Source organism: Aythya marila (genome assembly GCF_965140915.1).
Source record: "Aythya marila genome assembly, chromosome: W".
Classification (NCBI taxonomy): Eukaryota; Metazoa; Chordata; class Aves; order Anseriformes; family Anatidae; genus Aythya; species Aythya marila.
In genome coordinates, this window is record NC_139081.1 from 6084684 (window position 1) to 6106669 (window position 21986).

The window sequence follows — 21986 nt, forward strand, 5'->3', positions numbered from 1 at the left end:
GATCATATTGATATCTTCTAGTATTGGTGGACACATTCACTGGATGGCCAGAGGCCTTCCCTTGCCGAACTAATAAAGCTAGGGAGGTAGTAAAGGTTTTACTGAAAGAAGTAATTCCTCGTTTTGGAATACCAGAGGGACTTTCATCAGACAGTGGACCTCATTTTACCACAGAATCACAGAATCAGAATTTCTAGGTTGGAAGAGACCTCAAGATCATCGAGTCCAACCTCTGACCTAACGCTAACAGTCCCCACTAAACCATATCCCTAAGCTCTACATCTAAACGTCTTTTAAAGACTTCCAGGGATGGTGACTCCACCACTTCCCTGGGCAGACTGTTCCAATGTCTAACAACCCTCTCAGTAAAGAAGTTCTTCCTAAGATCCAACCTAAAACTCCCCTGGCGCAACTTTAGCCCATTCCCCCTCGTCCTGTCACCAGGCACGTGGGAGAATAGACCAACCCCCACCTCACTACAGCCTCCTTTAAGGTATCTGTAAAGAGCAATAAGGTCGCCCCTGAGCCTCCTTTTCTCCAGGCTGAACAAGCCCAGCTCCCTCAGCCGCTCCTTGTAGGACTTGTTCTCCAGGCCCCTCACCAGCTTCGTCGCCCTTCTCTGCACCCGCTCAAGCACCTCGATGTCCTTCTTGTAGCGAGGACCCCAGAACTGAACACAGTACTCGAGGTACGGCCTCACCACAGCCGAGTACGGGGGGACGATCACCTCCCTAGCCCTGCTGGTCACACTGTTTCTGATACAAGCCAGGATGCTGTTGGCCTTCTTGGCCACCTGAGCACACTGCTGGCTCATATTCAGCCGACTATCCACCAATACTCCCAGGTCCTTCTCTGCCTGGCAGCTCTCCAACCACTCATCTCCCAGCCTGTAGCTCTGCTTGGGGTTATTGCACCCCAGGTGGAGGACCCGGCACTTGGACTTCATGCAGTTGACCTCAGCCCATTGGTGCAGCCTATCCAGATCCTCCTGCAGAGCCTTCCTACCCTCAAGCAGATCGACACACGTGCATAGCTTGGTGTCATCTGCAAACTTACTGAGGGTGCACTCAATGCCCTCGTCCAGATCATCGATGAAGATATTAAAGAGGACCGGCCCCAACACCGAGCCCTGGGGAACGCCACTAGTGACTGGCCTCCAACTGGACTTGACTCCATTTACCACGACTCTTTGGGCCCGGCTATCCAGCCAGTTTCTAACCCAACGAAGCATGCGCCAGTCCAAGCCAAGAGCAGCCAGTTTCTTCAGGAGAATGCTGTGGGAGACGGTGTCAAAAGCCTTGCTGAAGTCAAGGTAGACCACATCCACAGCCTTTCCCTCGTCCACCCAGCGCGTCACTTTGTCATAGAAGGAGATCAGGTTCGTCAAGCAGGATCTGCCTTTCATAAACCCATGCTGACTGGGCCTGATCACCTGCTTGCCCTGCAAGTGCCGCGTGATGACTCTCAAGAGGATCTGCTCCATGAGCTTCCCTGGCACTGAGGTCAAACTGACAGGCCTGTAGTTCCCCGGGTCTGCCCTCCGGCCCTTCTTGTAGATGGGCGTCACATTTGCTAGCCGCCAGTCAACTGGGACCTCCCCCGATAGCCAGGACTGCTGATAAATGATGGATAGTGGCTTGGCCAGCTCCTCTGCCAGTTCTCTCAGTACCCTTGGGTGGATCCCATCCGGCCCCATCGACTTGTGCACATCCAAGTGCCGTAGCAGGTCACCAAACAGTTCTTCGTGGATAGTGAGGGCCACATCCTGCTCCCCATCCCCTTTCACCAGCTCAGGGTACTGGGTATCCAGAGAACAACCGGTATTGCCGCTAAAGACTGAGGCAAAGACGGCATTGAGTACCTCCGCCTTTTCCTCATCTCTTGTAACTAAGTTTCCCCCCGCATCCAGTAAAGGATGGAGATTCTCCTTAGTCCTCCTTTTTGTGTTGATGTATTTATAAAACATTTTTTGTTATCTTTAACGGCAGTAGCCATATTGAGCTCCAGATGAGCTTTGGCCTTCTTAATTTTGTCCCTGCACAGCCTCGCTACATCCTTATAGTCCTCCCTAGTGGCCTGCCCACTTTTCCAAAGATTATAAACCCTCTTTTTTCTCCTAAGATCAAGCCACAGCTCTCTGTTGAGCCAGGCTGGTCTTCTTCCCCGCTGGCTCGTCTTTGGGCACATGGGGACAGGCCGCTCCTGTGCCATTAAGATTTCCCTCTTGAAGAGCACCCAGCCTTCCTGGACCCCTCTGCCCTTCAGAACTGCCTCCCAAGGGACTCCACCAACTAGTGTCCTGAGCAGCTCAAAGTCAGCCCTCCGAAAGTCCAATACAGCGGTTTTACTGGTCCCCTTCCTGGCCTCGCCAAAAATAGTGAACTCCACCATTTCGAGGTCACTCTGCCCAAGACAGCTCCCGACAATCACATCCTCCACCAGTCCTTCTCTGTTTGTGAAGAGAAGGTCTAGCGGGGCACCACCCCTGGTAGGTTCACTAACCAGCTGCGTCAGGAAGCTATCTTCCACGCTCTCCAGAAACCTCCTAGACTGCTTTCTCAGGGCTGTGTTGTGCTTCCAGGATATGTCAGGGAAGTTGAAGTCCCCCACGAGTACAAGCGCTGAAGATTTCGCAACTTCTGTCAGCTGCCTGTAGAACTCCTCATCCGTCTCCTCATCCTGGTTCGGCGGTCTATAGCAGACCCCAACCAGGACACTAGCCTTGCTGTCCCTGCCGATCCTAACCCAAAGGGACTCGACCTTGTCATTCCCAGCCTCGAGTTCTACAACATCGAAAGACTCTCTAATATAGAGAGCCACACCACCACCCCTTCTGTGCTGCCTGTCCCTTCTGAAGAGCTTATAGCCAGGCATTGCAGCACTCCAGTCATGAGACTGGTCCCACCATGTCTCCGTGATGGCAACCAAGTCGTAGCCTGCCTGCTGCACGATGGCTTCCAGCTCCTCCTGTTTGTTACCCATGCTGCGTGCATTGGTGTAGATGCACTTCAGCTGGGCCATTACCTTATCCTCCGGCCTTGCCATTGTTCCCCCTGGCACAGCCCCAACAATCCTTGCTTCAGCCCCATCCCCCTTCTTACCTAGTTTAAAGCCCTCTCAATGAGCCCTGCCAGCTCCTGGCCCAGGATCCTTTTTCCCCTAAAAGATAGGGACCCGTCTGCGGCCATCAGGCCGGATGCTGAGTAAAGTGCCCCATGGTCGAAAAACCCAAGATTTCTGCGTTGGCACCAGCCCCAGAGCCACGTGTTTAACAGGTGGGCAAAAAAATATGGAACGCTTCACGAATTTGCGTGTCATCCTTGCGCAGGGACCATGCTAATCTTCTCTGTATCGTTCCAATTTTAGTATATGTGCTGCCGAAGCGAGCACATATCCTAGCCGTGATAGTTCTCATTGAACGCGACTAGAGTGAGGACATGTTACGTTGTTGGTGAATCCGTGACCGTGATAGTTCAGTACTCTGAATCCAACTGGACCATATCGGTTAATATGTTATTGGTGAATTTGTGACCATGATAATTCAGTACACTGAATCCGACCGGACGCATAACAGTTAATCGGCTGCACCCCTTAATGCGACAGAGAAATTACACGTAGTCAGCAGGACTGTTATGGATAAACTGCTACAAAAATGTAAATGTGTCCCTTCCCAGGTGTGGCAGGAGTGGGCTCAAAATTTTTGGAAAAATAAAGAGAAAGTGGTAGAAAGCATTAAGGAGTGTCAGGCTGCACAAAAGATTGGAGGGAGAAAAGGTAAAGCTGTAATCTGTGCAGTATCAGGTGTCTGTCTTGTGCTCAGGAAGAAGCTAAGGAAACTCCTGCTTCCAAACTAATTCAGATATTGTAGTGGGTTTACGTGGCAAGGTTTTGGTAGCAGGGGACCATAGGGGTGGCTTCTGTGAGAAGAATCTAGAAGCTGCCCCATGTTTGGTAAGGGCCCCACTGCTGACCAGAGCCAAGCCAATAAGCGACGTTGTTTGTGCCTCTGTGAGAGCATATTTAAGACAGGGGAGGGGAAAAAAAAAAAAAAAAAAACAATGCTGCCACACAGCACCTGGGAGAGTGAGAGGAGTGAGGAACAGCCTTGCAGGCGCCAAGGTCAGTGAAGAAGGAGGGGGAGAGGTGCTCCAGGTGCCGGAGCAGAAGTCCCCTGCGGCCTGTGGTGAGGACCATGGTGAAGCAGGATGTCCCCCTGCAGCCCATGGAGTACCACGGTGGAGCAGGTGGACCTGCACTGACGGAGGCTGCGGCCTGTGGAGGACCCCTGTCGGAGCAGATTCCGGGCCGGACCTGTAGCCCATGGAGAGGAGACCACGCAGGAGCAGGTGATCTGGCAGGAGCTGCTGTCCATGGGGAACCAAGTTTGGAGCAGTTTTCTCCTGAGGCATGGCCCCCGTGGTACGGACCCATATCTGGAGCAGCTCTGGAAGAGCTGCTGCCTGTGGGAAGCCCACGCCGGATCAGTTCATCAAGGACTGCATCCCGTGGGAGGGACCCCACGGCACAGGGGACAAGAGTGACCAAGGAGCGGTGAAGACGAAGTGCTATAGACTGACCGCAACCCCCATTCCCCCGTTCTCCTGTGCCTCTTGGGGGGAGGAGGTGGAAGAGGGTGGATGGGGGGAAGGCATTTTTGGTTTCTTTCCTTTGTTTCTCACTTCTCTAGCTTGTTAGTAAGAGGCAATAAATCTTATTATCTCCCTATGCTGAGTCTGTTTTGCCCATCACGATAATTGTTGAGTGAGCTCCCTGTCCTCATCTCAACCCTTGAGCCCTTTTTATCGTATTTTCTCCCCCTTTCCCTTTGAGGAGGACCATAATGGTTAATCGGCTACACCCCTTAATGCGACATAGGGGGCTGTTTGACTAGATGATCTTGGAGGTCTTTTCCAACTTTTATGATTCTATGATCCTATGAATTACTCTGGCCTTTGTCCAGAAGATTAGTTGATCAAAGGTACTATATCTAGCTGATATTCCATGGAGAAATAATCGCATTACAGATTTATTTGCCTCTAGTATTGAAATGTCCAGTGTTCCGGGAAACCTGAGGTCAACTTCATTACAAAGTGGTGTATTATGGGATCGATTGCACATGTACACAATTTCTAGTATGATATGCAACATAAAGCAAAAACTATTATAGCTGGAATTGTCTCAATAGGATAGAAAGCTAGCAATTTAGTTTCCTCAGCTTCTTATTCTATTCCTAGACCCACCAGCCAAAGGGAATGGATGACAGTAGGAAATGAAGATCAAATAACCGTACGCAAATCTGAAATTGTATTATCTAAAAGAACATACGTTTACTGGTTTGGATGTTCAATGCAGGAAAAGCTGGTTCCCACAAAACGAGGACAGCTGATCCAAACCGGCCAAAGGGATATTCCTTACCATATGATGTCTTGCTCAAGAATAAAACTGTGGGAACTTGGCTGGGAAGACTACTGTTGCTTGGGGACTGGCTGTGCATCTCTTGGCAGGTGATGAGCAATTACATTGTGCATCACTTGTTTTATTGCTTTTTGTCCTGGTTTCAGTTAGAACAGAGTTAATTTTCTTCCTAGTAGCTGGTAGAATGCTATGTTTTGGCTTAGGATGAGAAGAGTGCTGATAACACCCCGATGTTTTAATTGCTGCAGAGCAGTGCTTATACCAAGCCAAGGACGTCTCAGCTTCTTGCTCTGTCCTGCCAACGGGCAGGCTGGGGGTGCAGTAAGAGCTGGGAGGGGACAGACCCAGGACAGGTGACCCAAACTAGCCAAAGGGGTATTCCATACCATCTGACATCATGCTAAACAATATATAGGGGTGGCTAGCCGGGGAAGGGGGCCGGACTGCTCAGGGTTAGGCTGGGCATCGGTCAGCGGGTGGTGAGCAATTGCACTGTGCATCACTTGTTTGTACATATTATTAGTAGTAGTACTATTATCATCATTGTATTATTATTATTATTATTATTATTTTCCTGTCTTATTAAACTGTCTTTATCTCAACTCACGGGCTTCACTTTCCATTTCTCTCCCCCGTCCCAGAGAGGGAGGGGGGAGGGTGAGCGAACGGCTGCGTGGTGTTTAGCTGCCGGCCGGGTTAAACCACGACACTTTTCTTTTTCTTATTCTTGTTTTCTCCCTTTTCTTATTAAACTGCCCTTATCTCAACCCTCAAGTTCTTGCATTCTTACTTTTTTCCGATTCTCTCTCCCATTCCACTGTGGGGGAGTGAGCGAATGGCTGTGCGGTGCTTAGCTGCCTGCCGGGTTAAACCACAACACTATGATAATATATATAATACATTTATATGATATACATATGTATAAATTGATATTTTTGTCCTGAGATCTCCCTTAAAATATATATTTTGAGGCTAAGGATAAGATACACTAGGTATTCACAACAGTTTCTTTTGAGTTTCTTTCCCCCTTCCTTGTGTAGTCAGACCTATTCCCTCTTTATACATGTGACACTGAGAACTTCTGAAATCTACTCAACATTAAACCAAATCACACAGTAGTAAAACAGATGGTAAACAGTAACGACGTTCCTAACTCCTGTGTCTGCTTTCTCATCTCTGCTTCTCCTCCGTTGGCTGCAACCTCCTTGCTCGCTGTCGGGGTTTGGGTGTTCGCAACCACAAGTGTCCCGAGGTGGCCAGGTCCGGGCGGCTTCCTCCCTCGCGTGTTGTGGCTGCTGGAGCTTTCTATTTGTATTCGATTCGGGGGGCTGAGGAAGAAGCACTTTGTTTTGACGGTGTGGGACGCACCCGGGAAAGGCTGACAGCGACGCTGGCGGGTTCGAGGCAGCCCAGGCGGTCGGAGGCGTGCCTGGCACTAGGACCCAGGAGTTCGCAAGGCGGCTGTTAGGGCCAGATTGCAAATTCGCGCTGTCTGTCGGCTCGGTGTGGCGCTCAGTAGGCGGCAGCAGGAACAGGTCGGTTCCGGCCGGTCATGGGGCCGGGCTCTGGGCTGGCGGACCAAAGGGGTGAGAGTGGGCCGGGTCTGGCCGCTCGCTTGATCTCTTCTTCCCCCACGGCCTGGGGTCTGCTGCGTTGCTAACCGCGTCCTCCTGTTTTCTGGTGTTTTCCAGCAAGCAAAGATGGAGTACGAGTGGAAGCCTGACGAGCAGCTACTCAGGGAGTCCCAATCCCCAGACACTACCACACAGAGAGCTGTGCAACATGTATCCTTGGCCGAGGCCTGCATGGGACAGGCAGGGCGGAGGGGGGCCCGGGCGGGCACTGGGGAGCCGGGTGGGGGGAGTGTGGCCTGCGCAGCCGCAGACCAGCACTGCTGTGGCGGCGTGCTGAGCCGAGCCTCCGCCGGCTCAACGGATGGACGTGTGGCGCGGCGTTTGAAAGGCTGTGTAGAGTCGCCTTCTCCCGCCGCAGGTCCGGACACCTGTTGGTATCAAAAAAAAAAAGAAAAAAAAAAAAAGAAAGGCTAAGGGTTGTTGTTTTTTTTTTTCAAATCCTGGCGTGGCTGCTTCGGTATCTGTCGCTTTACCGGATTTACGTTGGGCCACTGCCAGCGCCCAGCCGCGGCGGGGCAGGAGCGCCGCCCTCGCCGTGGCGGATCGCGCCAAGGGGGCTGGGGGGGGGGGGGGGTTCGCTGCCCGTGTGGCAGAGCTCGCATCGCGTTGCGGAGTACCCATCGTCCATGCGGCAAAGGGGGGAAGGGGAGGAGCAGCGAGCAGGAGCCTTTGAGCTAATCTGGTGCTGGGATTCGAGACGAAAGCCGGAGCTAGTGGGGGGTATGTGCCGCTGGTGGAGCCGTTGCCTGTATGCTTTCGCTGGCCCTGACGCTGCATGTTTTGCTGCATTGTGAGGATGTTGCTGCTTGTCTGGAAGCCTGAGCCTAAAATACTGCTTCTTATTTGTCTTTCAAATTGACAAGAAGGGGGTAATCTACTGTATGCAGCTTCTCGTGCTGCTTTGCAGTGCATTCGATGTTAGTGTTTTGGATTTATATTTTTTTTTTCCCCCTTAAGTCTCTTTTGATTGTAGAAATGATAAAATAGCAGAGTTTTAAGGAACAAAGTTTGAGGGGGAAATTTTAAATTAAGACTAATAGAAGCATAGATCTTGAAAAATCAAACTCTTACCTACTGTCTCCTGCTCTTTAAGTTAACATATAAGTGCTTTGAAATACAAAGAAGTCCTTCTGAACATCTATGAAGGTTATGAGTTTATCATTTTGATCCCTTTTTAAGGCATTTGCTTGAAGGTCTTCACATAAAGCAAAATAATTCACTGACATAGGTAAGACCCATATATATGGTTATTTTAAGAGTTTAGCTTGAAGCCAAATTTACTTGACTGCTGGGCTTTCCTAACAGATGCAGTCAGGCTTGGGAAGGCTTCTGCCCTTATCTAAAAGGTGGTTAGTTTTCATCTTAATCATCTTGTTCTTGCAGATGTTTAACCTTTTCAAGATGCTATTGCTTCCTTTGAAAAATTCTATGCAAAGTGAATAAGTTCTGATAATGCCCTAAACTTAAATAGGTGTTCTTCTTCAGTATTTCAAATACAAAAATGTTTATAGCAACAATAGTTTTAATGTGAAATTATATTTTAAAGTTCTGCTTCAAATAACTTAATAGCATCTGTTTTGTGTATTGAAAAATAGCACTGTATGTGCAGGATGGGCAATATAGTGGATGCTGTCCTGAATACGAGTACAAATTGACTAAACAAAGGTGCAGTTAACTGATGTTTCAAATTCTTTTCAAGTGGCAGTAGTAACTCCCTGCTGTGCTGAGATACCTGTGCTTTCAAGAAGGTCCTCATATGTTGGATTGGAAAGGTTAGATTTGTGGCATATTTTTATCATTGTATGTCAGCTTGGGAAAATGTTTCATTATAACTTGACAGGGCATGTCCTGTAATTGAAAATGTCTGTGTATGTATGTAACAATGTATACATATGTATATGTTACATGTTTGCCTGCCACCCCAAGCAGACAAATCCCTTCCCTGTCTACCTCGCCTTTCCAGGTGCCCTTATACAACAGGTATGAGGCTCTGGAACTTGATGGACAGACAAGTGATGATCACAGAATGGCCGAGGTTGGAAGGGACCTCTGAAGATCATCTAGTCCAAACCCCTGCCAAGCAGGTTCACCTAGAACACCTTGCACGGGATGGCATCCAGGAGGGTTTTGAATATCTCCAGAGAAGGAGACTCTACAACCTCTCTGGGCAACCTGTTCCAGTGCTCTGTCACCCTCACAGTAAAGAAGTGCCCCCTCACCCCCTTGGGGGGTGTCCTGGTAACGGGAGATGCTGAGAATGCGGAGATACTGAATGCTTTCTTTGCTTCAGTCTTTGCTTTAAGGACTCCCCCCCGGGACTCCTCGACCCTGGAGGGAGGAGAAAGAGTCTGGGAAGTGGAGATCTCCCCCCCGGTTGATGAGGGAGTGATTTGGGAGCGTTTGAGTGGGCTCAATGCACACAAATCCATGGGTCCTGATGGGATGCATCCACGTGTGCTAAGGGAGTTGGCAGAGGTGATTGCCAAACCGCTCTCTTATCGTCTTTGAAAGGTCCTGGAGAACAGGAGAGGTGCCTGAAGATTGGAGGATAGCCAATGTCACTCCAGTCTTCAAGAAGGGCAAGAAGGAGGATCCGGGAAACTACAGGCCAGTCAGTCTCACCTCTGATCCTGGGAAGGTGTTGGAACAGCTTGTTCTGGATGCCATCTCCAAGCAATTGGAAGAGAAGAAGGTTATGAGGAGTAGTCAGCATGGATTCACCAAGGGGAAGTCGTGCTCGACCAACCTTGTTGCCTTCTATGATGGCATCACCAGCTGGGTAGATGAGCAGTGGATGTCATCTACCTTGACTTTAGCAAGGCTTTCGATACTGTCTCCCATGACATCCTGATAGCAAAGCTGAGAAAGTGTGGGATAGAGGAGTGGACAGTAAGGTGGGTTGAGAACTGGCTGACTGGCCGAGCTCAGAGGGTGGTGATCGGCGGCGCAGAGTCCGGCTGGAGACCTGTGAATAGCGGTGTTCCCCAGGGGTCGGTGCTGAGTCTGGTCTTGTTCAACATCTTCATCGACGACCTTAATGAGGGAATAGTGTCTGCCCTCAGCAAGTACGCCAATGACACAAAGCTGGGAGGAGGGGCTGACACGCCAGAAGGCTGTGCTGCCATTCAGCGAGACCTGGACCAGCTGGAGAGATGGGCAGGAAGAAACCAAATGAAGTTTAATAACAGCAAGTGTAGAGTCCTGCACTTGGGAAGGAACAACCGCATGTATCAGTACGGGCTGGGGGACGACCTGCTGGAGGGGAGCTCTGATGAGAAGGACCTGGGGGTCCTGGTGGATGACAGGCTGACCATGAGCCAGCAGTGTGCCCTCGTGGCCAAGAGGGCCAATGGGATCCTGGTGGGCATTAAAAGGAGTGTGGCCAGCAGGTCAAGGGAGGTGATCCTCCCCCTCTACTCTGCCCTGGTCAGGCCTCACCTGGAGTACTGTATCCAGTTCTGGGCTCCCCGGTACAAAAAAGACAGGGATCTCCTGGAAAGAGTCCAGCGGAGGGCCACAAAGATGATACAGGGCCTGGAGCATCTTCCTTATGAGGAAAGGCTGAGAGACCTGGGTCTGTTCAGCCTGGAGAAAAAGAAGACTGAGAGGGGATCTCATCAATGTGTATAAATACCTGAGGTGTGGGAGACAGAGGGATTTGGCCAACCTCTTTTCAGTGGTTTGTAGGGACAGGACAAGGAATAATGGTCACAAGATAGAGCACAGGAAGTTCCGCACCAACACGTGAAAGAATTTCTTCACGGTGATGGTGATGGAGCACTGGAACAGGCTGCCCAGGGAGGTTGTGGAGTCTCCTTCTCTGGAGATATTTAAGGCCTGTCTGGACGCCTACCTGGGCAGCCTGCTCTGAGGAACCTACTTTGGCAGGGGGGTTGGACCCGATGAACTTTTGAGGTCCCTTCCAACCCCTTCAATTGTGTGATTCTGTGATTCTCATATTCATATGGAATTTCTTGTGCTTCAGTTTGTGCCTGTTTCCTTTTGTCTTGGCACTGGGTACAACTAAAAAGAGACTGGCTCTACCCTCTTGACACCCTCCCCTCAGTCTCCCCCTTTTCAGGCTAAACAGGCCCAGTTTTCTCAGCCTGTCCTCATATGACAGGTGCTCCAGTCCTCTAATCATCTTAGTAGCCCTCCTCTGAACTTGCTTCAGTAGTGGTGCTCTCCAGCAGGTCATCCCTCAGCCTGTACTGGTGCTTGGGGCTATTCCTCCCTAGGTGCAGGACCCTGCACTTGCATTGTTGAACTTCATGAGGTTCCTCTCGGTCCAACCCTCCAGCCTGTCCAGGTCCCTGTGAATGGCAGCACGGCCCTCTAGGCTATTAGCCACTCCGAGCTTTTGTGTTCTCAGCAAACTCTCATTCCATTGTCCAGGTCGTTGATGAATAAGTTGAACAAGACTGGACCCAATACTGACTCCTGGGGCACACTGCTAGCTACAGGCCTTCAACTAGACTGCACCACTGAGCACAACCCTCTGAGCTCTGCCATCCAGCTAATTATCCATCCACCTCACTGTCCAGTCATCTAGGCTGCACTTACTGATCTTGCCTATGAGGATGCTATAGGAGACAGTGTGAAAAGCCTTGCTGAAGTCAAGGTAGACCACATCCACCATTCTCCCCTCATCTACCCAACTAGTCATCTCATCATAGAAGGATATCAGATTGGTCAAATATGACTTCCCCTTGGTGAATCCATGCTGACTATTCCTATGATGTGGATGAAGGTCATTATGGGTTGGAGAGGTCACCAAGGGGAAGTCAGCCTACCCCCCCTACATCATGACCATCTCTGACAAGAAAAAAAAAGAATGGTTATTGTAATTGGTGATTCACTTCTGAGGGGAACATTTTCTTCTAGAGCTTAGGCAGAAAAGGAAAGTGTATGGACACTGGAAGCGAGGTCAGATGACATGGGAGGACTACAGAGATGCTGTTCAACATTGCAGGGAGATAATTCGTGAGGCCAAAGCTCAATTAGAGTTAAAGCTGGCCGGTACTGTGGAAGGCGACAAAAAGGACTTTAAGTATATTAACAGCAAAAGGAGTACCAGAGAAAACATTGGTCCATTACTTGATGAGGATGGGCACCTCACAAATAGAGACATACACAAAGTAGAGATATTTAATGCCTTCTTTGTCTTCAACACTGATGACGGGGGCCCTGGGACCTTGAGTTGGAGGACCGTGACTGTAGAAATGATAAACTCCCAGCCAATTCCAAACTTGTGGGGGATTTACTACTCCAACTGGATGCACGTAAGTCTATGGGGCCTGATGGGATTCATCCCAGGGTACTCAAAGAGCTGGCTGATGTTATCGTGAGATTTCTTTTAATTGTTTTTCAACAATCTTGGAAATTTGGAGAGGCCCCAGTCGACTCGAAGCTGGCCCCAGTAAGTCAGCTTCATCAGGGGCCTAACTTAAATACCTCTACACTAACATATTTAGCATGAGGAATAAACAAGAGGAGTTAGAAATGTACACATGACTGCAGAGCTATGACCTCATTGGCATTACAGAGATACTGTGGGATGGCTCCCATGACTGCACTGTTGGAATGGAGGAACACAGGCTCTTTAGGAAGGGCAGGCACAAGAGATGAGGAGGGGGCATCACCCTCTATGTCAATGAACAGCTGGAGTGCATGCGTGGAGCTCTGCCTGTGAATGGATGAGGAGCTGACAGAGACCTTATGGGTCAGGATTACAGGGAGGGCAGGGACAGGTGACATGACATTATAGTGGGGGTCTGCTACAGGCCACCTGATGAGGAAGACCAAGCAGATGAGGCCCTCTATAGACAGAAGCAGCCTCACGTTCGCGAGCCCTGGTCCTCATGGGGGACTCCAACCACCCAGATATCTGTTGGAGGAACAACCCAGCAGGACATAAGCAATCCAGGAGGTTTCTGGAATACAGTGATGAAAACTTCCTTCTCCAAGTGATAGAGGAGCCAACAAGGAGAGGTGCTATGCTGGACCTCATTCTCACCAACAAGGTGGGGAATGTGAAGCTCAAGAACAGTCTTGGCTACAGCGACCACAAAATGGTGCAATTTAGGATCCTGAAGGCAGCAAGGAAGGGAGCACAGCAAGCTCGCTACCCCGGACTTTGAGAGAACAGATTTTAGCCTCTTCGGGGATCTGCTTGGTAGAGTCCCGTGGGGCAAAGCCCTGGAGGGAAGAGGGGACCAAGAAAGTTGTTTAATATTCTTCAAGGATCACCTCCTCTAAGCTCAGGAAGGATGCATCCCAACAAAGATGAAGTCAAGCAAAAATGCATGGCTGAACAAGGAGCTCCTGGCCAAACTCAAGCAGAAAACTGAGGCCTGCAGAGTGTGGAAGCAAGGAAAAGTAGCCTCTGAGGAATACAGAGAAATTGTCCGAGCAGCTTGGCATCAGATTAATAAAGCACAAGCCCTATTAGAATTAAAATTGGCCAGGGACATCAAAAGCAACAAGAAAGGCTTCTATACGTAAGGGAAGATTCTGGAAATTGCGGACCCTCTATGGAAGGAAACGGGAGACCTGGTTATTTGGGATAGGGAGAGGGCTGAGGTACTCAATGACTTTTTTTGCTTCGGTCTACACTGGCAAGAGCTCTAGCCGCACCGCCCAAGCCCCAGAAGGCAAAGGCAGGGACTGGGAGAATGAAGAACCTCCCACTACTGGAGAAGATCAGGTTCAAGACCATCTAAGGAACCTGAAGGTGCACAAGGCCATGGGACCTGATGAGATGCATCCGAGGGTCCTGAGGGAACTGGCAGATTAAGTTGCTAAGCCACTATCCATCATATTTGAGAAGTCATCACAGTCCAGTGAAGTTCCCACTGACTGGAAGAGGGGAAACATAACCCCCATTTTTAAAAAGGGAAAAAGGAAGACCCGGGGAACTACAGGCCAGTCAGTCTCACCTCCGTGCCTGGCAAGGTCATGGAGCAGATCCTCCTGGAAACTACGCTAAGGCACATGGAAAATAAGGAGGTGATTGGTGACAGCCAACATGGCTTCACTAAGGGCAGATCATGCCTGACAAATCTGGTGGCCTTCTATGACAGGGTTACAGCATTGGTGGATAAGGGAAGAGCAACCGACATCATCTACCTGGACTTGTGCCAAGCATTTGACACTGTCCCCCATGATATCCCTGTCTCTAAATTGGAGAGACACGGATTTCACGGATGAACTATTTGGCAGGTCAGTGGCTCAACGTCAAGGTGGAGATTGGTAACGAGCGACTTTCCTCAGGAGTCAGTATCTGGACCATCACTGTTTAACATCTTTGTTGGTGACATGGATAGTGAGATTGAGTGCAGCATCAGCACATTTGCCAATGACACCAAGCTGTGTGGTGTGGTCGACACGCTGGAGGGAAGGGATGCCTGTTGCTGCCATCTGAGGGTGGCAGAGACACCGTGTGTGAGGTGTGAGCAGGTGGATGACCTGGTCAGCCTGGTGGCAGAGCTCAAGGAGGAGGTGGAGAGGTTAAGGGCTATCAGGGAGTGTGAACAGGAGATAGACTGGTGGAGCAACTCCCTGCCAGGCCTGAAAGAAAGGCACCGGGGTGAGACACCCCAAATACCAGCCCTGAGGCTTAGGCAGCCAGCAGAGGCTCCACAAGAAACACATCACCCCCTACCACGTTGCGAGCAGGTAATAGGAGGGGACCAGCAGGCAGACAGAGTGCCTGCTACAGTGAACCCCCTCTCCTCTCCTCCCCCTAACAAAGATGGCGATGAACTGGGGGACAGGGGGCAATGGCAAAAGGTCCCTGCTCGGCGTTACAAGCGTAGCAGGTGCACTTGCCTGGTGATTCCCCTACCTCCCCAGCTGCCTCTGCAGAACAGGTACACTGCTCTGCGAGGACAACTGTACAATGGCCAGGGTGATGGCTCTTCCTACTTGGAGGTGTCACCAAAGTCTAATCAGGCTACCCGCTGCATTAAAACCTCCCCAGTAAAAAGTAAAAGACAGGTCATTTTCATTGGTGACTCACCGCTGAAGGGAGCGGAAGGCCCGATATGCAGACCAGACCCGCTGCACAGGGAGGTCTGCTGCCTTCCTGGGGCCCAGGTTAAAGACGTAAGGAAGAAACTTCCTTCCCTAGTACGGCCCTCAGGCTATTATCCTCTTTTATTGTTTCAAGTAGGCAGTGATGAAACCAGGACCAGTAAAACTACTGTCTTGGACTTCCAGAGGGCAGACTTTGAGCTGTTTAGGACACTGGTTGGCAGAGTCCCTTGGGAGGTAGTTCTGAAGGGCAGAGGAGTTCAGGAAGGCTGGGCACTCCTCAAGAAGGAAATCTTAATGGCTGTCCGTCCCCACGTGCCCAAAGACGAGCCAGCATGTAAGACTGGCCTGGCTGAACAGAGAGTTGTGGCTAGAGCTTAGGAAAAAAAAGAGGGTTTATAATCTTTGGAAAAGAGGGCGGGCTACTCAGGAGGACTATAAGGATGTTGCGAGGCTGTGCAGGGACAAAATTAGAAAGGCCAAAGCTCATCTGGAGCTCAATCTGGCTACTGGTGTTAAAGATAACAGAAAATGTTTTTATAACTACATTAACGCGAACAGGAGGACTAAGGAGAATCTCTATCCTTTACTGGATGTGGGGGGAAACATAGTAACAAGAGATGAGGAAAAGGCGGAGGTACTCAATGCCTTCTTTGCCTCAGTCTTTAATGGCAAGACCGGTTGTTCTCTAGATACTCAGTACCCTGAGCTGGTAGAAGGGGATGGGGAACAGAATGTGGCCCTCGCAATCCATGAAGAAATGGTTGGCGACCTGCTACAGCACTTGGATGTACACAAGTCGATGGGATCCACCTGAGGGTACTGAGAGAACTGGTGGAAGAGCCGACCAAGCTGCTTTCCATCATTTATCAGCAGTCCTGGCTATCAGGGGAGGTCCCAGTCGACTGGCGGCTAGCAAATGTGACACCCATCTACAAGAAGAGCCGGAAGGTAGACCCGGGAAACTATAAGCCTGTTAGTTTGACCTCAGCACTAGGAAAGCTTGTGGATTATCTTGAGTGTCATCACGCGGCACTTGCAGGGCAAGCAGGCGATCAGGCCCAGTCAGCATGGGTTTATGAAAGGCAGATCCTGCTTGACGAACCTGATCTCCTTCTATGACAAAGTGACGCGCTGGGTGGACGAGGGAAAGGCTGTGGATGTGGTCTACCTTGACTTCAGCAAGGCTTTTGACATCGTTTCCCACAGCATTCTCCTGAAGAAACTGGCTGCTCTTGGCTTGGACTGGTATATGCTTTGTTGGGTTAGAAACTGGCTGGATAGCCGGGCCCAAAGAGTCGTGGTAAATGGAGTCCAGTCCAGTTGGAGGCCAGTCACTAGTGGAGTCTCCCAGGACTCCATACTGGGGACAGTCCTCTTTAATATCTTTATCGATGATCCGGATGAGGGGATTGAGCGCACCCTCAGTAAGTTTGCAGACGACACCAAGTTAGGTGCATGTGTCGATCTGCTTGAGGACAGGAAGGCTCTGCAGGAGGATCTGGATAGGCTGGACCGATGGACTGAGGCCAACTGTATGAAGTTCAACAATGCCAAGTGCCAGGTCCTGCACCTGGGGCACAACAACCCCAAGAAGTGCTACAGGCTGGGGGAAGAGTGGTTAGAAAGCTGCCTGTCAGAGAAGGACCTGGGAGTATTGGTGGATAGTCAGCTGAATATGAGCCAGCAGTGTGCTCAGGTGGCCAAGAAGGCCAACAGCATCCTGGCTTGTATCAGAAGCAGTGTGGCCAGCAGGTCTAGGGAAGTGATTGTCCCCCTGTAATTGGCTCTGGTGAAGCTGCACCTCGAGTACTGTGTTTGGTTTTGGGCTCCTCACTACAAGAAGGACATGGAGGTGCTCGAGTGAGTCCAGAGAAGGGCAATGAAGCTGGTGAGGGGTCTGGAGAACAAGTCCTACGAGGAGCGGCTGAGGGAGCTGGGATTGTTCAGCCTGGAGAAGAGGAGGCTCAGGGGCGACCTTATCGCACTGTACAAGTACCTTAAAGGAGGCTGTAGCGAGGTGGGGATTGGTCTATTCTCCCACGTGCCTGGTAACAGGACGAGGGGGAATGGGCTGAAGTTGCGCCAGGGGAGGTTTAGGTTGGATATTAGGAAGAACTTTTTTACCAAAAGAGTTGTTAGGCATTGGAACGGGCTGCCCAGGGAAGTGGTGGAGTCACCATCCCTGGAGGTCTTTAAAAGACGTTTAGATGTAGAACTTAGTGATATGGTTTAGTGGAGGACTTGTTAGTGTTAGGTCAGGGGTTGGACTAGGTGATCTTGGAGGTCTCTTCCAACCTGGATGATTCTGTGAATTCTGTGAAATATTAAGAACTCCTCTAAGGACTATGAAGAAGGACTTCAGAGCCTTGGGGAGACTGGTCAAGGGTTCGGGAGCGCAAGTCGTGTTCTCCTCTATCCCTCCAGTTATAAGAAATAACGAGGGACTGGACGTGATGAGCCAGCGGGTTAATAATTGGCTCTGAGCCTTGTGTCACGAGCAGGGTTGGTTTTTTTTTGATCTTGGGTCGATTTACTTGAGACCAGGACTGCTGACAACATACAGGAATAGCTTTTTTCACCGGCAGAAAAGGATTTTACGATGGGAGTTGGCAGGGTTCACTGACAGAGCTTTAAACTAAGTATGAAGGGGGGTGGGGGTGGAACCAGGGGCACTGTAAAGGAGCCTGAATGTATCGTGCCAGTTCTTGTGGGTAAGGAATGTGATAGCAAGACCTTGCAATCTTGTGTCTTGGGGAAGGATGAGGGTGACATAACATTTTGCAGGAAGGACACAAGGGTTGGCGAGAGGTTGGGAACTATGGAATCACCTGAGTATGGTCAAGAGGGTATTAGGGCTTCTCCCTCCCAAAAGGTGGCCCAGCTGAGGTACATTTACACTAATGCACACAGTATGGGTAACAAACAGGAGGAGCTGGAGGGCACCGTGCTAGTGGGGAACTATCATGTAGTTGCCACCACAGAAACCTGGTGGGATGATTCCCACGACTGGAGTGTGGCTGTTGATGGTTACAAACTGTTCAGAAGGGATAGGCGAGGAAGGGGGGGAGGAGGAGTTGCTCTCTATGTTAGGAAGTGGATAGATTGTGAAGAGCTGTGCCTGAGAAACAGCCGTGACCAGGTTGAGAGCTTGTGGGTGAAAATCAAGGATCGGTCTGGTAAAGGACATCTAGTGGTTGGGGTCTGCTACATGCTACCTGATCAGGGGGAGTCTGTCGACGAGGCCTTCTTGCTTCAGCTGCAAGAACTGTCGTGCTCACAAGCTCTTGTCCTGATGGGGGATTTCAACCACACAGATATCTGCTGGGGTAGCAGCACGGCGGGTTCCAGGCAATCCAGGAGATTCCTGGAGTGTGTTAAGGATAACTTCCTGGTCCAGGTAATAGATGGACTGACCCGAGGTGAAGCCTTACTAGACCTGGTGCTCACCAGTGTGGAAGAGAGCATTAGAGAGGTTAAGACTGGAGGCTGCCTTGGCTGTAGCGACCATGCCCTAGTGGAGTTTGTGATCTTGAGGAATATGTGTCTGCAAAAAGCAGAGTTAGGACCCTGAACTTCAGGAGAGCAAAGTTCCGGCTGCTCAAGGAACTATTTGCTGGGATCCCCTGGGAAACTGTCCTTAAGGGCATAGGAACGGAACAGAGCTGGCAGCTCTTTAAGGACACCCTTCTGAGAGTGCAAGAGTTCTCCATCCCTCAGCAAAAGAAATAGAGCAGAGGAGGTGGGTGACCAGCATGGCTGAGCAAGGACCTTCAGCTTAAACTGAGAGAAAAGAGGGAAATGTACAGGAAGTGGAAGCAGGGTTGTGTAGCCTGGGAGGAATACAGGGGTGTCATCCGGATGTGTAGAGACGGGATCAGGAAAGCCAAAGCACAGATGGAGCTGAACTTGGCAAGGGATATGAAGAATAACAAGAAGGGGTTCTACAGATACATAGGCAGGAGGAGACCGGCCAAGGAGAGTGTTCCCCCTCTGATAAATGAGACGGGAGAACTGGCTTTTCTTAGACGTGTAAAAATATGAGGTACTCAATAAGTGCTTTGCCTTCAGTCTTCACTGGTGGTCAAGTTTCCTATGTCTGTCAGGACCCTGAACCTCAAAGAGAGGGTGAGAGGAGCGGATTCTGTCCCACGGGGGCAGTGGAACAAGTCCAGGACTGCCTAAGGAAATTGGGTGTGTATAAGTCCATGGGGCCAGATGGTATGCATCCCAGGGTGCTGAGAGAGATGGATGATGTGGTTGCTACTCTCCATCATATTTGAAAAACCATGGCTGTCGGGTGAAGCCCCCGGTGACTGGAAAAAAGGGAAACATTACTCCCGTTCTTAAAAAAGGGAGAAAGGAAGACCGGGGAACTACAGGCAGGTGGGCCTCACCTCTGTGCCTGGGAAGATCATGGAGCAGATCCTCCTGGAAGACATGTTAAGGCATGCACAAGATAAAGAGGTGATTCGAGACAGCCAGCACGGCTTCACCAAAGGCAGATCTTGCCTAACCAATCTGGTGGCCTTCTATGATGGAGTGATGGCATCGGTAGACAAAGGAAGGGTGATGGATATCATCTACCTGGACTTGAGCAAAGCCTTTGATATGGTCTCTCACCATTCTTCTCTCTAAATTGGAGAGGTATGGATTTGAAGGATGGACTGTTAGGTGGATAAAGAATTGGTTGGTTGGTCACAGCCAAAGGGTTGTGGTCAACGGTTCTATGTCTGGGTGGAGGCCAGTCACAAGTGGTGTCCCTCAGGGGTTGGTCTTGGGACTGGTACTCTTCAGCATCTTTATCAACGACATAGATGACAGAATCAAGTGCACTCTCAGCAAGTTTGCAGATGACACCAAGCTGAGCGGTGCAGTCGATACAATAGAGGGAAGGGATGCCATCCAGAGGGACCTGGACAGGCTGGAGAAGTGGGCCCATGAGAACGTAATGAGGTTCAACAAGGCCAAGTGCAAGGTTTTGCACTTGGGCTGGGGCAATCCCAGGTATTTATATAGACCGGGCAAAGAAGAACTTGAGAGTAGTCTGCAGAGAAGGACTTGATGGACTTCCTTCTGGACGAGAAGCTGGACATGAGCTAGCAGTGCATACTTGCAGCCTGGAAGGCCAACTATGTCCTGGGCTGCATTAAAAAAGAGGCGGCCAGCAGGGAGAGGGAGGTGATTGTCCCCCTCTACTCTGCCCTTGTGAGACCCCACCTGGAATACTGCGTGCAGGCCTGGGGCCCCCAGCGCAAGAAGGATGTGGAGCTCTTGGAACGGGTCCAGAGGAGGGCCACTAAGATGATCAGAGGGCTGGAGCACCTCCCCTATGAAGAAAGGTTGAGGGAACTGGGCTTGTTTAGCTTGGAGAAGAGAAGGCTCCAGGAAGACCTCATTGCAGCCTTCCAGTACTTGAAGGGTGTTGAGGGAATCGGGAAACAGCATAGATCCCACGGCCTGCTGCAGCTGAGCAAACCAAGATACCAGGATAACTGTGAGAAGCTTCTATGACAGTGTTCCCACATCGCCCAACTGAGGAATGCAGGAAAATATTGTTACCAGCAGCGGGTACCAAGGATAAGGTTTACGTGACTACTAATCACAAGGGGATTGTTTTCTTGCAGGTGGGGTTGTTTTCTTCTAGTTGTTTTTCTGAGTGCTTTGACCAATAATCTTGTGTGAAACACTGTCCACCCCTGTTAAGTTCTCTATAAAAGTTAGGCTATTCGGGCAATAAAATGGAGCATGATCTGACTCTACTGGTGTCTGTCGTGCTTTCGGCTGTGCTTCCTGCAATATATGGCGCCCGAACAGGCTGACCTGAACAGGACATCGCAGCGGCGCCGGGACGGACATCGCAGCGCAGTGGGACACTAGCGGCGCCGGCACATCGGACCACAGGGGGACCAAGAAGCCAGCGGCGTCGGGAGCAGCGGCGCCGCGACCCCGCCGCGCCGCCGGGACATCGGAGCGCCCATCTGACCGGCGCTGGAGCAGACCAGACACCGACCCGAAAACACTGTACACGGGCCTCACGGTGAGACGCGGAATCGCGGAGGGACGTGGAATCGCGGTGGGATGCGGAAAACGGACTCGCGGTGGGACGCGGAATCGCGGTGGGACGCGGAAAACAGACTCGCGGAGGGACGCGGAATCGCAGTGGGACGCGGAATCGCGGTGGGACGCGGAAAACGGACTCGCGGTGAGACGCGGAATCGCGGTGGGACGCGGAATCGCGGCGGGACGCGGAATTGCTACGGAACGTGGGAAATTGACGTGATCACGGTGCGACGCAGGCCGTCCGGGATCGAGTTGCTACGGGAGATAAGAGGCGTCGCCGAACAACAGCAGGGCGGAGATCGCGTAACCATGGAGGCGGAGGCGGCCGTGCAGCTTCTCTCTAACATCCTCACTATGAGAGGCGTGGCTTGCAATACGAAAAAGGTTAAATCCTTGATAAATTGGGCCCAGAAGGAGGGTTTTCTGAAGGAGACCCCTCAAACTTTTAGCCCAGATGAGTGGCAACTCATAGGAGACCGTTTATGTCAGACGAGTACCACACGTGGAAAGTTTGACAAGGATTTATGTAAAACTTGGCGTTTGGTGATTGATGCCCTGAGCGGTCTGAAGGCCGAACGCCAGGTTGTCATGGCAGCGACACAGGCTTTGTCCGTGCAGTCTGGGGCTACCAAAACATCGACTACGAAATCCGACACCTCATTGTCACGATTATTTCCATCGGGTCCTATACTGACCCCGGTTCGAGGCATGACCTCTTCAATAAAGGACTCAGCAGCAGCCATCGCCAAGGGACTGTCTGAGCCCGGTACGGATGCGGCCTGTGAACTGCCCTCTTCGCCTCCTGCACCGGAAAATCTCGACACGATGCCCCCAGCATCT

General features: G+C 50.7%; 1 protein-coding gene across 1 annotated transcript in view; it reads left to right on the plus strand.

The window, feature by feature from the left end:
* Nucleotides 1-21986, plus strand: part of LOC309889471 (transportin-1-like) — a gene marked incomplete at its 5' end in the record, with an annotated part of 95607 nt that overhangs the window by 12331 nt on the left and 61290 nt on the right. Inside the window, one exon of the mRNA XM_082782326.1 lies at nt 7107-7199. Coding sequence (XP_082638452.1) covers nt 7107-7199 — 93 coding nt within the window. The remainder of the gene's footprint in view (nt 1-7106; nt 7200-21986) is intronic.